Here is a 17,530-nt window from a genome sequence, read left to right as displayed (position 1 = left end):
ATAGAAGCCAGAATTTTAAATAGTGGTTATTTTAGGGTAGTAAGATCAGTGTTTTCATATTTTTCTTTCAGCTTAACTGAAGTTTCTTATTTTTTTCCCAATGAATATGAATTATTAGCTGTATTCCAGAAAAAGAAAAAGCAAAAGCAAATTAAGTTTGAATGTGCCAAGAAATGGGATGGTGTCATATTTCTGAACAATTTATTATATATCAGTCTTTCCAAACCTCCAGAACCTAAAATCATGTTAATCAGCTTTACTTTGAAAAATGTAAAACTGGTATTTATGGTGACAGAAAGTCAAACAGAACTAAAATCACAGGAAGTTGACTCTCAAAATAAAACAATGGAGACATATCGTATCATATACAAAATCACAGGCTTTGAAGCACATAATAGGTAATGAATATAACTGGCTCTAAATGAAGTGAACTTCATGAAGAACAGAAGAGGCTTCCACTAAGCCATGAGGATGTGCAAGGAGTGACCTTGAGGGTGGACCACTGCAGTCCGCGTGGATGGTTTACCTTGTGGGCACACGTTACACTCACAGCTCTCGACTGGCCACTACAGGGATTGGTTGGCAGACACAGGAGTCTGTCTGGAACCTGATGGGGAAAGTTGATGGTGGGAGAGCGTGGAGTCAATGGTTTACAGAGGTGGCAACCCTCACACCGCGGGAGGAGACAGGGTTTTGATTAATTGGTGGATTCTAAGGGCTTATTTTCTTCACACTGGTTCTCCTCTTAAAATGACTGCTGAATTCATTGGGTCTCTCCTCACGCCTCCTTTGCTAATTTTTGCTTTGATGCTTCCTCCACTCCCTTTGTTTTGGGAGAGCGAGTGTCAAGATGAAGGGCACTGTTAGAATTAAAGCTCATTTTGTATAAATAGTCTTGGAAAAAGACTGTCTTTTAAGATAAGAAATTACAGAAAGCTAATGATATCTGCAGGGGGCCTGAAGGAAGCAGAAAGTGAAAAGCCAGTCTGATTTTTACCTCTTTGCCATTTGACTGAGTTTTCTCTCACAGCATCTTGAAACCGGTTTCTTGGTTCATGTGCCCTTTGCATTTCTTAGAACCTCTCTATTGTCTGTGCTTAGAACATGTAAGCATGTTGATACTTCATAAACTTATTTTTTCCAGTTTGTTAATTTTCCAGGGCCTGGGAGCCTACAATATTGTTACAGGATGCTCCCAACTTCTAATTATAATTATTTGCTTTCTAGGATATTCAGAATAGAGAGGATCACTTTGGAATGCACAAGGAAGCAATGGGTGACTTTCTAGGGATGGGGGAGTGGTCAGACGGGAAGGTCACAGAGGTCAAGACTGCATGAATTCCACACTCCTATGAATAGAAGGAGGGAGGAAGACTCCCTTCCTTGCATGTCCTCCCACTTATTCAACAGCTGAACTTTTACCATGAGAGTGGCATCTCTGTGGTTTGATTCCATTTGATTGATTAAGCTGCAGGTATAAAGATGACCATGACATGATACTTGTCACACTGTCTAGCAGAGACACAGTTTTGAAAACTACTAAAAGAAGACTACTATTTCTGGAGAGGAACAATTCTTTAAGATATTATTAGTCATTCCGTTCTTTAATGCAAGTGGATGGCTGTATCAGTACCATTTGTGAGATCCTCATTTGAAAAGGGAATAGTAGGAAGACTTCAAATGTCTGAAGGAAGGGAAGGCAGGAAAGGGCAGGGGAGAGAGGGAGAGAGGGACTATGAGAATGAGAATATGAATGGATAAAAGAACAAGAGGTGGAAACCAGGAATTGTCGGCAGGTTTCAAAATTTGGAATAGCAATGGACCTTGTACTTGACCGATCTCTCTCAATAACACCTCACCAGAAAATTCCATCCACTATCCCTCTCCTTCCATTTGAAAAAATTTCCCCAGAACTGAAATAATATAAAAGTTTGCAATAGCTGTAAGTAAAATCCACACCTGTAAGTCCTGATCTGTTGTTATAACCAAAGGAAGGTATAGGCCTCTACCGTAGCAGAAGTCATCCATTCATGGGCCTCCGAAATTGGGAAACCCTGTCTCCCCAGGCACGCAGGCCTCTTCCCTAGGTCTGCAGCCTGAGTCTTCTGGACTCTTCCTAGCCTTTCCTTCATCTGAACGAGATGACTTTGGCCAGGTCTACCAAGTTTGCCTATCTAGATAAGAAGTGAAATCCTTCATCCAAGGATGTGTGGTCTATGAGAAGACAAAACATCTGTCTTGCTAGAATTATTGAGTTGCTGGAAGGAAGGAGTGGCAGGCACTCTGAAGACCAAGCTAGGATCTTTGAAGTTCAAAGAAAAAACTGTATTGAAGTTCAGGTTGAAAAACATGAATCACAGGGAAGAAGCAATTCTATTTCAACTCAACTTGCCAGAATCCTGAGCTGGTCTCCAGGCCTGGGGCACATAGGTTGGCGCCTCTTCTTTGGAGAGTAGTGAATGAAGCTAAGTCTACATGCATTTACACTTCCAAAGCAGTTCCAAACATAGTGATTATAACAATGTTGATAATTATATCCGGGGCTCTTGGAGGTCCTTGGAGCTTTCAAAGGCTCTTCATCGCAACAGTCCCACATGAGTGGGAATTCTTCTTATTTAAACAATTTTTTTTTAAAAAAGAAATAAAACAAGAGCCCAGAGAGGCCAAGTGACATTGTCTGTAGACGTACAGCAAGCAAGCATAGAATTCTCTCACAGACTACATGGATTTCCTCAGGCTGTGATGACAGATAAGACCTCAGGTCTATCCCAGCTGCGGGCTTTCTCTGCTAGGTTACAGTGACTCCTAAAACCACTCAGGAGAGGCACACACTTCCTCGGGTTGAATGGGAGACATGAGTGTGTCTTTAAGATGTTGTGAGCCTTGCAGCTGCTACTTAAGTCACCAATTCCAACATTTGATCTACCGCATCTCAGATTCCGTTCCAGAAGACTGACAGAAAATCTCACGTAGTGAAGAAGATGCTGGCGTGGAATGAAGCTCAGTTTTCACATAGGGGAGAATGTGCATGGACTCCTCCCGGAGCTAGGAACTCCAGTTTTGACTAAGATATCACTGGGGTGCCGTTAAGTCATGGCCCGAGCATCTGATGGAGCATTTTGTCCTACTCTGTTTGGGCTGCAGACTATCTCCTGATTTGTCACCAATGACATTTCTTTTCAGAAAATACATAATTGAACATTTAAGAAGCCAAAAAATATTTTTAAAGAAAAAAAAATGAAGTAGAAAAAAAATGAAAGTCAGGATAAAATATAGATCCAGAGAGACCTTAGTTTCAATTCCGCTTCTGCCCCTTATTAACTGTAGCCTTGGGGAAATCACTTAAAACCTCTCTGAGCCTTGGTTTCCTCATATATAACACAAGGATAAAAACGTCTATCCCACAGGCCGGGAGATTGTCAAGATTAAATGAGGTGTCTTAGTGTCCTCGGGCTGCCATAACAAAATACCATAGATTGGGTGTTTAAACAACAGAAATTTATTTTCTCACAGTTCTGGAGGCTGGAAGTCCAAGATCAGGGTGCCAGCATGGTCAGGTTCTGGTGAGAGCCCCCTTCTTGGCTTGCAGAGGGCTGCCTTTTTGCTGAGTCCTCACATGGCAGCGAGAGAAGGTTCAAGCTCTCTGGTGTCTCTTCTTATAAGGGCACTAATCTCATCAAAAAGGTCCCCCCTCATGACCTCATCCAACCCAAATTGCCTCCCAAAGGCCTCAAATACCATCCCATTGTGGGGTTATGGATTCAACACGTCAATTTTGAGGGGACACAAACATTCAGTCCTCATTTGAGGTAATGTACGCAAGGCCTTGGTAAGCGTCCCTACTGTTCTGCTTGAGCAATTACAATTTGTCCCAGGAAGGGCAAGGCATCTAGTTGTGAGAACATCTTCATAAGTTGATGCATTAAAATAATAACTGACAAGTCATTGACATTTCAACAATAAATACATATCTTCCTGCGATGTTTCTGAAAGAGCACCAGAAAATCCAGCGAAAATTGAGAATTCAACTCTACCATCTTTGTTTAAAAACTTCAGTTAAAATCCATAAGCGTCTATGAGTAGATTCAATTCTTGGGAAGAGATATTTCACAGGCATCAATTCCAGAGGCTTGGATAGGGGTAGTGCACCACACTTCCCAAAATGTGGTACAGACATTGGGATCAGACTTTCGCCATGTGTCCATTTCTAACAGTGTACGTTCTAGTTCTGTGATCTTTCTGGGTCTCTGTTGCCCATGTAGGTTGTTACAGGTATCAGGAAGATTATATGCAAAGCACTTAGCATAGTTCTTGGTACATAAGAAGGTCACAATAAACAGACTCTAATTACTGGGCTACAGGTGGAAAACCTGGCTCCTAGTCCTGACCTTGAGACCCTGGGCAAGTCATTTAAGCTCTCTGACATTCAGGTGACCAAATATTCTTGAACTCTCAGTTAAGACTTGGGAGCCAGACTTCTTGGTTCCGGCATTTACTAGCTGTTTCGACTTAAGCCAAAGTTATTTAACTTCTTTAATGCTTTAGGTTCCTCAACTATAATATGGGATTAACAGAGCTGGTGTAGGACTAAATGTGCATTCTTGATCCAGAGAAAGAACTTATAATGTGCTATTGATTATTATTGCAGATAAAGAAATGGAGTGGAGAACAGGACGGTCAGGTCACAGAGCAGCAGGCGGTCAAGCCAGGATCTGGGCCCAGGCATCAGACTCTGGAGCCTGTGCTCTCACCTGCCCCCTCTACCGTGTCTCCACCTCTTTGTAAATCTGCTGTTAATACTTTTATTTTACCACTCAAAGTCTCTCCATAAAACCCATGTGTGAAATGTCTTTTGCAATTTGGTGGTAGAAAAAACTTTGTCTCCCACAAGAAACTAATATGTTTCCCCTTTCTGAAAATAAGAATTATGCAACTTATCATGTGTTCTTTTTTGTCTTGGCTGCCAGGAAGCTCAGCGTCAAATTGTATGCTCAATCACGTCGCCAAGTTGTTTCCTTCTGCCTGTATCTTTGTTCCTTATTTTCCCTTTTAATTCCTTTTTTACTAAAATTTTCATTTGTGTCTCTTATTGATAGAGGCCTCAAAGGTATTTGGAAAGTGGTGGGTGGAAATGAAATAAGCAAACGCAAATCTGAAATTAAAAACTTAAGTTTTAAACCTTACCTGTTTCACTTGCTAAAAAGAAAAATGGTCAAGGGGAAATTTAAAAGAAGTAATTTGAGCTATTTTAAAGTAGAAAAAAGAACACCAACAGAAAAACAGAATGACCAACACTAACGGAGGCCAAGTCAAACGAAAACTGCAATAAATATGTCTGAGGCTAGAAGCATCTGTGCTTTCCCTGGCTGGAACCTATCATTTCTTAATTATATCCTGTGTGTGTTTTGCAAGATGTGAGCTGCTGTCAAGAGGAAGGACAGCCTCAGACAGGGGAGGGGCCACGGCCCGCCCCAGGTCCTCACATACCTGTACAGAAGCGAAATCCCCCGAGGCACAGGCACCCAGAATAGCAGCGCCCACAAGAACGGACTCCACCTCTTGAGACAGGATCACTGGCATGCCTGCACGGGACAAGGCCACACCTGGGTTAGCGAGCAGGGTCAGGGCAGTGTGGGGAGCCAGCAAGCGGCCCCAGAAGCACCAACACCTGACGTGAAGGCAGCAGCATACCTCCTTCCCACCACCGCAGGTCCCTGTTGTTGAGGATTACCTGGTTCTAAAGGGTTATCACGGGCTCATGTCTGCTGGTGCGGTAGCCAAGCGTCCCACAGGAGCCATCACGCCTCCCTCCCTCCCCCACTCCCTCCCTCCCTGCCCCCCTCCATCTATCTCTATCGATAGATATATACCAACTCCTGAGACCTTTTCACCCAGGTTTCCCAGGCTTCTGCTACCTGCTACCTGCCAACTGGTTCAAATTCAGTTCAACAAACATTAGGAGCTTTGCTGAGCCCAAGAAACACAGAGATGAATCAGACTCTGTCCTGCTGTTCAGGTCTCAAAGGGGAGATGGATGAGACAGAGATAAAGGCCATGCAGGGGTTTGGTTCTCTGAGGTGCACTAAGAAAAGGGAAGTCGTAAGACAGGGTGTGATTAATTCCTCCAGGCCTCCTATCTCTGTCTCAGATATGAGCCAAAGCCCTTACCACGGCTGACAAGGCCCACCAGGACGGGTACCACTTCCCCACTCTGATCCTCTTCTGCTCTCCTCCCGGCCACATTGCCCTGGCCTCCTTGCTCTTTTTTGAATCTGCTTCAGGGCCCTTGTCCATGCTCTTCCTTCTGTCTGGGTCACTTCCTTCCAGATGTCCACACGGCAACTCCCTCTCCCTCCTTCAAGCGTTTGTGCAAAAATCCCCTTCCCAGGGCGGCTTTCCTGACCATCTGATTTCAAATGACAACTCACAACACTCCTCATCCCCTCTCCCTCTCGTCATCACTTCCCAACATTGCCTTATTACTTGTCTTCTTTGTCATCTGGCTCCCCTGCTAGAGCATAAGCTTCATGAGGCAGGACTTTGTTTGGTCCACTGCTGAGTCCCCGGAACTGAGACCAGCATCCAGTACACGGTACAGGCTTACATGATGAGAGGACGAATTCCCGGGATGGGGCAGGGGGAATCACAGCGGAGATGAGGATAAAGCAGGCATTTGAAGGATGTGGAGGGTCTGCCCGGCAGGAGGAGCCCTCCACACACCAACTCCCAGAGGTCGAGGACTCACGGGGGGTTGAAGATTACGAGAAATAATTTAGAATTCTTGGGATTTTGTGTATATATTTATATATGTATATTACATATATATAAATAAAATATATGTAAAATATACATACAAACATATTTGCTAATCAGGAGATGCAGCAAACTCACAGAGCTAAGCTCTGTGGCCAGACGTGTAAAATCTTCCTCTACTCAAGACATTACAGTTATTTTTCCAAAGACTGGCTTTCCCTCCTTCTCTCTTCTGGGAAGCCCTCCCTGATGCATTCTCCTCTGCACTCCCACCACCTCCTAACCCATCCTCCCACTCCAGGGTGGGGTCAGCTGCCCAGCCTCCCCAGACAAAGGGGGCAGGGAACAGAGTTCCCACACACATCCCAGAGGACTGAGGAATCCCAGTCCCAACCTGCAGGGCCAGTGCTGAGACTGCTGGCAAGTATCAGGTGGGCAGGGTCTCTGGGAAAAGTTCAGACCTGGCTCCACCAGCCCTGTGTCCTTCAGCAAGTCACTTAAACCCTTTTAGTCTCGGTTTCCCCATGTGTAAAATGGGGATGATAATAAGACACACCACACAGGCTTGCTGTGAGTATTAATGGGAGATTAGCACATGTTCCGGTCTACGGTAAGGCCTTGAGAATGGTGGGTACTACTGTAGAACGAGCACTGAGGGTGAGCGGATGCCCTCTACAAGAACTTCACCTGGGCTGGAAATAAACAGTGGGGAAGGGACAGGGCAGATGCCCATCAGCCACCCAAAGGAGGACAGACACCAGGCCACACCGAAGGGCTGTGCTGGCCAAGTCCAGAGAGAGCCCTACAAGCCTTTGCAGAACCTGGGGATCCTGCAGATGGGAGTAAGACTGTGACCACCCCCAGGGGCCTGGGACTTTTTAGAAGACTGCATCAACAAATGCCCTTCACCTCTCAGCTCCTCCTTACCCTCACTCACTCTGAGCAGGGAGGAACTACTCACAGTCCCCTGCCCTTGGGAACTGGAGACCAGAGTCATCCTAGTGAATCCTCCATCAGCTCTCAACTTCAGCCCAAAGTGCTCCGGAGCCAGACTGCCAGGGTTTGAATTCTGGCTTCTCCGCGGACTTAGCTGTGTAATCCTAGGCAAGCTACCTAACCTCTCTGTGCCTCAGATGTCCCATCTGCAAAATGGGATTAAAATTCCACCTACCTCAAGGGGTTGCTGTGAGGATTAAAAGTGCAGTATAAGTAAGGCACTTGAAACAGCGCTTGGCTTACAGAAAGCACTAAATTAGCATTAGCTGTTCTGATTCTTAAAGTTTCCCTTATCTCTGAGGTCTCTCCTCACCCCTATTACCCTGGGTGGAACCAACTCACTGCTACCATTTGCCCCTCAGGTCAACCTCCCCTCTTCCCTCCCACCCTCCCAACCTGCTCCGGGGCCTGGGACACCGGGCTGTGTGGACCACGTCCGTGGCCCCCTTGTCCTCTGGCTGCATCCTTGATTGAGCCCCTCAGTCTCAGGCTGGTGACCCTCTGCCCTGGCCCCTGCAAGCCTGGGGATGGTGAGACTGTGCGCAGCCCCAGGGTGCTGCTGGTGGCCGGGGTTTCCCCACACCCTGCCCACGCCTCCGTAAACAGACCCTTTATTCAACTTTTCTCCAGTTAATCCAATTGAGTGTGTCAGCTGTTCCCTGCCTGGACCTGACTCATAATAACACCCACGTCCTCCGGGTCCCCACTGGACTCTCTGGATATGGGTCAGAGCACTGAGAGCACTTTTTCTGTTTGTAATGACCCTCTGGCAGAACATTATTGTTCTTCTTTGCATCCCCAGGCCAAGCTCAGAGCTTGGTGCACTGGGGTGCTCAGAGAAGGCTTTTGAGTGAATAAATGAAGGAACAAATGATTAACATAATGAATAAGACAGAAAAAGGGAAACCCCTACTGAAACTGCCAGTACTAAAAAACAAAATTGAGGGAGGAACATTTAGTCCCAAGTCAGTGGGAGAACCTACAATTACTTAGTGCACACCAAGTACTTCTTGAAACCACAGTAGACCAAATGCCCGCGGGACAGGGAGGGTCCTGCTCATGGAGGGGACGTTTCCCCAGTTGGCAAAGCCCTACTCTCCCTGCTTGCACAGAGCAGGCTGTTCCCCAAATGGCAAAGATTTGCTTACAAATATTAACCTGTTTTTTCCTCAAATGTACCTCCCTCTCTCAGGCATGGGGCTGCCTTGAGGAAGAAGTGAACTAATATGTATTAAACACCTGCTTTAAGCTAGGCTTACAAACTCGTGAGCATTTATTTCTCAGTACAATCTACGTGAGGGAAATAACAGTATGTCTATCTTTCAGAAGAGGGAAATGAGGTTCAGAGAGGTAAAGCAACTTGCCGAGAGTCACAGAGCTGGTCCCCCGCTCTTTCTATTAGTCCAAAGAATCGTTCAAACTCCGTTGTGTTTTTCACATGTATTCCTGAAAATCATGTACCAGGTCCATGGGCCTCTCTAAGTCTTTCTTTGCAGGAAAACTAGAGCGATTACAATGTTAAAAGGCACCAAAGACTTCCCCCTCTATACCCACTGCTTGTGTACGTGCCTTTGACAGAAACAAAAGCAAATGTGTTCTTTTCTCTGAGCGCAGCTGAAGGAGAGGAAGCAGGCATCTCTGCCTGGAATGTGAGCTATTTTATCTGAGGCATTAACGAGTTTAGCAGAACCCAAAGCATCTAAAGGCAGACGCACTTTGCCATCACTTCTCAGGCACAGGCTTCCCAAGGCCGAGGAATTCCAGGCCAAAGAAAAGGCCCTTTGTTCGGAACTGTAACTGGTCCACAGTCAGAGACAAAGGGTCCAGTTTCCACCGGAATCCAAATAACGATTAACAGCCTTTTCATTCAACAGCTTGAAGGAGAACAGTTTCCAAAGCAGAACTTTCTGTGAAGCCACTGCACCCGGGCTTCTGAGTCAGCTCAGGGATGCCAGGCCTGGAAGAAGACCCACTTTCACAAAGGCCAGAGCGGCAGTGCTGAGTCAGGGCCCGGGGTCACTCGGCCGCCCTGCTCTCCAGCCCTGTTTTCCATCACCTCGGGTGATGTGTTAGCCAAGGCTGATTTTATCTCCCCTCCGGCACCCAGGTAGGAAGTCTCTGTGGCTATTAGAAGGCTAGAAATTGGAAAGTCACTCAGATCAAATTTTAAGGCTGATTCTTATGTGAACCAGCTAGCTGACTTTAGATAAAATGTAGTTATGGTATTTCTCCCCGGGAAAATTACAAGGTAATCTGGGCTCCTTTTTATGTCTTCTGTCTTTCTGCCTCAGAATGGCACAGTTCCATAGGTTTTGGACACTTCAGGAAAGGAGGTGTCATCATCACATGGTTACAAACTGGGCAGAAAAGTCGAGAAACCTGGGTCCACAGCAGAGTGGAGAGGACATTGGGTCTGGACACCGGGGTTAGCATCCTGGTCCTGCTCCTTGCTGGATGCTTGACTTCGGACAGTCAATTTAATCCACCTCCTTTATCCTCAGTGTCATTTTCTGCAAGACGAGGGCATCGATTTCTACCTTTTGGTGTGGTGTGAGGATTAAATGTATATAGAGTGATTCACACTGACACACAGTGGGAGCTTGGTTACTGGTAGTATTTTCTGTACCTAACATCCTGATATATTTACCCTTAGACTGTGTGCTCCTTTATACTGTCCTCTGGCTTGTTTATCAGTCTACCTATCTCTAAGATAGGGGTAAGTAACCTATTTAGTTTGATCTCACAATGGCAGGGTCACCTATGCCCATCACATCTGGTAGGGCCCTCATCTACAGGATCTGCGTCACCTGGAGGGGAAGGGAGACATGATAAGGCAGAGTCAGGGGCAGAAACCTTGACCCACCCAGCTGTCAGAGGCAAGAGATCATGATGAATGCAGGTCAGTGTAGGGCGGGCTCATACCAGGCTGGAGGAGAGGCTGTGTGAGCAGTATCCAATCTGCCCCTACTTCCCTCCCCTTGCCCTGCCCTGCTGCCTGGCCATCTTGGGATGGGTCCTGGGAGGGGACATCGGTCTTCAGAAGACCCTGGAGGAGAAGGGAACAAGAGGCATGAGGGCGCCAGGTCCAGAGGGACGGAAGTCCAGGCCAGCCTCTGGGACACCAGCAAGCCTCCCGCCAATGGGGTGCCTTCCTTGGGGCCAAGGGGTGTGCACCTCAGATCCTGCTCTGCTTTTGTCTGCTCATATCACAGAGGGATCAGCCCATTACTCTGGATTCTTTCCATCTGTGTCATGATCCCTATTCTGATGAGCTGAGAAGGAATCACAGGATCTTGGGGTCTTAGGACTCAAATTTCCATCTCCAGCCAGACCCACAGTTCCCACAGCAGCTGGGCTCTGCAATCTTTCTTCAAGACTGCTTCCTATCCCTTCCTCCAGACCACTTGCCCTGTACCATCGCAGGTCCAAACCAGGGCGAGGTGCCTACTGTGTTTCCGTAATACCCTGTGCTTTTCTCACTCGGAGCTCTTGCCACACTATATTTAATATGTCTGCTTGCTGTTTGCCTTCCTCAACAGACCCTGAGCTCCTTGGGGGCAGGAATCAGGTTTTACTCATCTCTATATCTTGTGTGGGTTATATTTTCTCAAAACTGTTGAGTAAATGCTTGAATCAAGACCTAGCCCTTGCTAATCTCTCTGGTCTCATTTCTCACCATCATTCAATAGTTGGATTTGCATAGATATCACTTTCCCCATCATAACTACCAAGTCATAGTTATCCTAAGAAAAAGGACATTTTAACATAAATATTTAAAATAATCTGGCACACCACCTGTAGCCTCCTATTCTCAACCCTGTCCAGCCCCTGGCCATGCCCATTTGCTGCCGAGCCTATGATGACCTTCTCTCCTCCTCAGACTTACCAGTAATGTCTGCATGCATCTGGACAAAAAGGGGATTCTTGCTCAAGCCTCCACATAGGAAAAGAGTGCTGACAGAGTGCCCTGCTGCCTCCATGGCCTCTATAATGAGGCGGGTTCCAAACTTAAAGGGAAAAAGAGAAGAAAGCATCAGTATGGGAGCAAAGGGAAATGATACGGAACATTTACCAGTGTTTACCCAGTGCCAGAAACTAAACTAAGAGCTTTACATACACTATCTCAGAAGGCTGGACTCAGACAGATTATGTTGCCTCTGATCACACAGTTAATTAAGTTGCAGAGTGGGAATTCCAACCTGGGCCTGCCTGACTCCAAATCCTCTTAATTACTACACCATTTGCTTCTGTCAGTAGTTACACAACATTGACAAAAACAACTGACAATGTTGACACAGTTAATACTAACACAGTTTATTCAGACACATATTTGATGAGTGTCTCTTATGGCCCAGGGCCTCTATTAGGTGCTGGGAATGGAATGATCAGCAGCACTGCTCTGAAAATAATAGTCAGTGGTTCCTGAGTCAGTCTTCCTTCCCTAAATAGGAACTCAACTCAGTAAAAATGGCTGATGCTTGAGAAGAGGACACTGCCGTAGGGTCACCAAGGTGAATCTCAGTTTAGAATTATTTAGTTTTGGCTAGGATATTTGAACAGCTAAAAATAATAATTTCTTTGGAAGTTCAAAAACTAAAAGTTCACAAGTCATAATTTATTTGGGATAAGGATTTATAACAAAAAGATGCACTGTGACATGACATTAGGAGGCAGCCACATGGTGATGTTTGAGAAAGTGGCTCCAGAGAGTTCTGAGGAAGAGGGTTTTTGGAGGAGAGAGAGACCTTGAAATGTTTAGAGAGTGAGCAATTTTGGGGGATGACAAAGTCCTAGATGTGACACGGGAGTGAGTTGCTGAAGTAGAAGGAGGTCAAGGGAGATAAGGAGGTCAAGGATCTGAGAGGACACAGATGGTGCAGCCACCAAGAAGAAGGCGGGGTTTGGGCTGGAGCACAGACCTGAGCCAATATCACAGATTGAGTGTAAGTGTGACACTATTGCTGGGAAGTTGGTACCCAAGTGCACAGAGAAGGAAAAGAAGGTGGTTTAGCTTGAGGGCATGCTATCAGAGGCTTAACCAAAGTAAAGGAAAAGGGTTTGGGAAGTGGTCAGGATATTCCCCTGAGCCCCAGGGGGTGGGGTGTAGGGCAAGTGAAGCCTCCTTTGACAATGCTGTCTGAAGAGCTGTCTCCCTCCCCCGGGGCCTAGGGGTGCCCCTGGGAGAGACGGTGGCTAAAGGGTCATTTGGAGACCATGGGGCATGAAATCCTGACTGCTGTGGAATAAATGATGAAGGACAGGGCAGTTCAGAGCAAAAGCACAGAATTTCCAGCCCAGAGGTCTTCAGGGTTTGTTGAAGCTATTAGTGAATCTGGTAAGAATATGGATTAGGTGAAACTTGGGCCGCCAAAGATAATCCACAGATGTAGTAAGTTAAAAAAAATTAAAACATGTTGTAGCATATAAGGCTAGATCCTGCTTATTGATTATGGCTGATTTCCCCCAGATGTTCTTTCTTAAGCTTTTTAGGGGTCATGAACCCTCTTGAGACTAAGATAAAACATATTGACCTCCCCAGAAAAAAGTCACATCCAAAATAGTATTGTAAGTAATTTCAGGAGGTTTACAGATGCCTTTACATCCACCAGGGATCATTTGGTCTCCATGGACTCCAGGCAACCCTAGTTTACTCCAGGGGCATGAATCTGCAGTAGCTGAGAGTATGGCTTTTGAATTCACAAAACCTAGAATGGCATTAAGGCATTTCACCTTTTTCTTGAATCAAACCTATACCTAACCTTTCTAAGACTCAATTCTCATTTTTTAAATGGGAATACTAATACCATATTCATTCACTTGAAAATTCTATGGATTGTCAGAAATGTTAATATGAAAAAGAAATTTAAAATGCATTCTTAGACTTGATGAAATTGATAAAATTCAGTAATATCTATCTTTCAAGGCTGCTGCTGTAGACAGTGTATGTAAACTTGTAGAAGAGTGTTGAGCACATGGAAAGTGTTTAGACATGAGAGCTTTTCTGGTTATTAGCTATATGCTAGGCACTTTGCTATGCGCTTTAATGTCATCTCTAATCTTATGACAAATTCAAAAACTGCATATTGTTATCCCCATTTAGGAGTTACATAATTTGCCCAAGGCAATGCAGCGTGTATGGGGGGAGGGTAGCTGCCTTCCAATATGCATGGAAATGCCATGCAAAATTGGTATTTCTGATATTTCTAAAACCAGGGAGCCGGGGCTCACGTGATTAGCCGGGCTGAGTGGAGGGTAATGCAAAGCCCATTCCCTGGGAAAAGGAAAGAAAGGATCCAAACAAGAGGCACTCCCTCAGGAGGGGCCGTGACAGCCTGTTGCTCCCCCAAGTGGCATTGTGGGCTGGAATTTCCCACTTGGGGGGCAGTTAGTTACAGGGCAGCCATTTGGGGCCCCAGACTCCACTCTGAAATGCTCCACCCTCCTTAAACGCCCTGCCGAAGGACTTTGTGCTAAAATGATTTTGTGCTTACCTTTTTGGAAAAAATGTTTTCACAGAGAAATTTAAATTAAAATTAGGCTCTTCCACTGGGAATGTACAGAACCCAATGCAAATCAAGAGACTTCAAATGCAAATGGTACTTTTTAAGGGTCTATTCTGAAAAGAAAACTAGACATGAACAGGCTATGGATAAACTGGGCGTCTGACAGGTCTTTCAATTACGCGTGATCGAGAATTTTACTTCATGGCGAGTTTCGCACAGTCCCAAGTTAACTTTATTACAGTATCTCTTTAATGTCATTCTATGCCTACAAAATACCAACCACAGACGTTACTCTAGAGAGGCATTTGTGTAACTTCTCAACAACAAATAGGTGCTAGGGCCATATTCAGAGCCAAGGAAACAAAGTTTTTTTTTCAAGTTGAACATCATGGGAAAATATCTGTTATTAGAATCCTTCATTAAAATGCACATTTTTGCCTAAAAGATCAGCATACCCAATTCTTTTGCAAAACAGACTGAACTGCTCACAATTCAATTGACTCCACAACAAAGCCTTACTGAAAAATCTGTCTTAAATTGCCTTCCCTTCATGGTATTACAAAGGTCATTAAGACAATGGACAGAATAAATATGATAGCTTTTAATATATGTACGCACATCACATGCAAGATTGATTTGCCAAGTGTGTGGTATTTGGGAAAAAGCTGCACCCTACTCCGGGCCTGCATTAAGTTGAACCTCATTTATACATTCTTGGACTTCTGCTACAATGTTCTTACCAGGAAGGGGACCTCTGTGAGACGATCCCGGCCAATTTAACAATGTTTCCTAAGATGTGTCAAGTCAAAGCTGTTCTTGGGAATGCCTGGAAGCTTATTTCATCCATGTAGCTTTTACAAATAGGTCAAAGGAAAATGCAGCCTGGTGAGGTGGAAAGAGCAGAAGCCTGGGAGTGAGATGGATAGAGGTTCAAATTCCGACTCCATTAGGCACTAGTTGTTTTCCCCGTCGGTAAAATGAGGGCCATCTCAGCGACTCACAGGGTTACTGTGCTAAGCCACAGGTGGGGAAGGCACACTTTTTGGTGCCTGCACAGAGAGTGGGTGTCAATGAGAGGGAACAGTCAGTGTCATCAGGTAATGGTACCCCTCGGCTCATCCTGTGTGGCCTTGTTCTTCACGTCCACTTCTTAGCGTGGACTCAGAAGGATGGGCATCATACAGCTCTGATTTTCCAGGAGAATTCATTTCAGTGCAAGCGATTCATTCCACTATAAGACTTTTAATACAATGACATTAATAAATCAAAAAATAAAAGTTCCCCAATACATCATATATCTAGTTTTAGTTTAGAAAGTCGTAGGTTCAAATCCCAGCTCTGCTACTTACTAGCTGTATGAAACTCAGCAAGTTAACTAACCTCACTGAGGCTCAGGTTTCTAATCTGTGGAATGGGGATTACAATACCTACCTCATAAGGTAAAGTCAGATAATGTGTATAAAATATTTAGCACAGCTCTTGGCACATAATACCCCAAAACTATATTACTTATCATCATCATTACTGTAAAACAGGATCACTAAATAATTGCCTTTACTAATGATGTACATTTTTGTTTTCCATTTTCATCTTACTAATCACTTCCTCCATTTTGATACATGTCACAATTGTCTGTTTTTTTTTGTGTGTGTGCGCGAGGAAGATCAGCCCTGAGCTAACATCCATGCCAATCCTCCTCTTTTTGCTGGGCTGACATCTGTGCCCATCTTCCTCCACTTCATATGGGACGCCGCCACAGCATGGCCTGACAAGTGGTGCATCGGTGCGCGCCCGAGATCCGAACCTGGGCCGCCAGCACCGGAGAGCGCGCACTTAACCGCTACGCCACAGGGCCAGCCCCCAATTGTCTGTTTTTGACCCAGTTCCCAGGAATATAGCAGGCTGACTGATTTCACTGAACTGGCCAAGCTATTCAATCTATATGACAATTGCCTGAGGAAGATACAGTTAAAACTGGTCTTTATTATAAACTAAAAGGACTGTTTAGTCAAGTTGGCCAATTCAATACTCCCATGCAGCTGCATTAAAGACTGTATGTTCCTTCAGTAGCTGGAAAGCTCTGCTCTCTTATCACATGGACATGGACCCTGGACAAATCTGAATATAAAAAAAGCACTTTTGTTGGTGATGTGAATATATGGGGAAAAAACACATGCAGTTCTGTTATTTCAAGCAATGAGGTTTTGAAGGCAGTGAGTGGAGAAATAGAATAATTGAATAGCATATAAATATATCCATATAGCATTAATAAACAAACAGGTATGTTTCTGAAAAATAAATTTTGAATCAGAATTCAGTGAACTGATTTTTCCTTTCAGTTGGTCCCCTTTCTCTTTCCAGAGTGGCTAAGCCTCACTGAATTAACTGTTATTTTGGGGTTCCTACCAGCTCCGAGGTCCTGAAAGCCATGGCCACTCCACCACACTGCATTCCTAGCACGTGTGCACACATAGTCTTTCGTGCCCGATTCAGGGTTTAGAGCCCTCTCCTAGCCACTCACGGATCGCCTCAAGAGAATAAACTTCCTTAGACAATGATGTTTGAGCTTCTAGGATTTTGTTTTCATTTTTGATTGATCTTCAGTTTAGGAGTTCCTAACAATTTAGATTTAAATTCTCCCCTTTCTCCCTCCCTAACCATCCAAACCTCTCATTTAAGCAGCTAATTATCTAAAAACAAACACTTTCATGTTCTAAGGAAGCTTACTATTTAAAGGAACCCTATAATGAATCCTTTTGCAAAGTGAACAATATCATGTGTTATATAAATCTGGACATTCTTAACACCAGCTTTTTTTTTTTTTTCGGTGAGGAATACTGGCCCTGAGCTAAGATCTGTTGCCAATCTTCCTCTATTTTGTACGTGGGATGCCACCACAGCATGCATGGCTTGACGAGTGGTGTAGGTCCACCCTCGGGATCCAAATCTGTGAACACTAGGCCACTGAAGTAGAGCCAGCCAAATTTAACCACTACACCACTGGGCCAGCCCCAACACCAGCTTTTCTTAATGCAAGCATATATGGCATCTACATGTTTCTATTTAATTGAACTTAGAAGACAAATCAGATTAATAACAAGTATGATGTCCAAAGATTTTAAGTCCTTTCAGCTATGTGAGGTTATTTGTAAAGAAGGTGAAGACCTTCATCAAGATTTCCTTCTGGACAGACTAGCATCTCTTTGTGGCAACCTCCCTTTTAATTAAGAATCTCTGTCTCAAAAGCATATGCTGTATCTTGGAGACTGTGTGGTCTA

The 17,530-nt window shown here is 44.7% G+C and overlaps 1 protein-coding gene across 5 annotated transcripts in view; it reads right to left on the bottom strand.

The window, feature by feature from the left end:
• Positions 1 to 17,530, bottom strand: part of FGGY (FGGY carbohydrate kinase domain containing) — a 400,007-nt gene that overhangs the window by 73,328 nt on the left and 309,149 nt on the right. For 4 of the 5 annotated variants that reach the window (XM_058552541.1, XM_058552542.1, XM_058552543.1 and 1 more), the window contains 2 exons: positions 11,636 to 11,756; positions 5,488 to 5,582 (listed from right to left, as the gene is read on the bottom strand). In XM_058552541.1, the coding sequence (XP_058408524.1) occupies positions 5,488 to 5,582; positions 11,636 to 11,756 (216 nt within the window). Of the gene's footprint in view, positions 1 to 5,487; positions 5,583 to 11,635; positions 11,757 to 14,670; positions 15,492 to 17,530 lie in introns of those variants that run through there. The other variant, XM_058552544.1, reaches the window with a different exon arrangement.

This window comes from Diceros bicornis, chromosome 13 (genome assembly GCF_020826845.1).
Source record: "Diceros bicornis minor isolate mBicDic1 chromosome 13, mDicBic1.mat.cur, whole genome shotgun sequence".
Lineage (NCBI taxonomy): Eukaryota > Metazoa > Chordata > Mammalia > Perissodactyla > Rhinocerotidae > Diceros > Diceros bicornis.
Note: the sequence above shows the minus strand (reverse complement) of the source record. Positions and strands in the feature narration are given on the sequence as shown.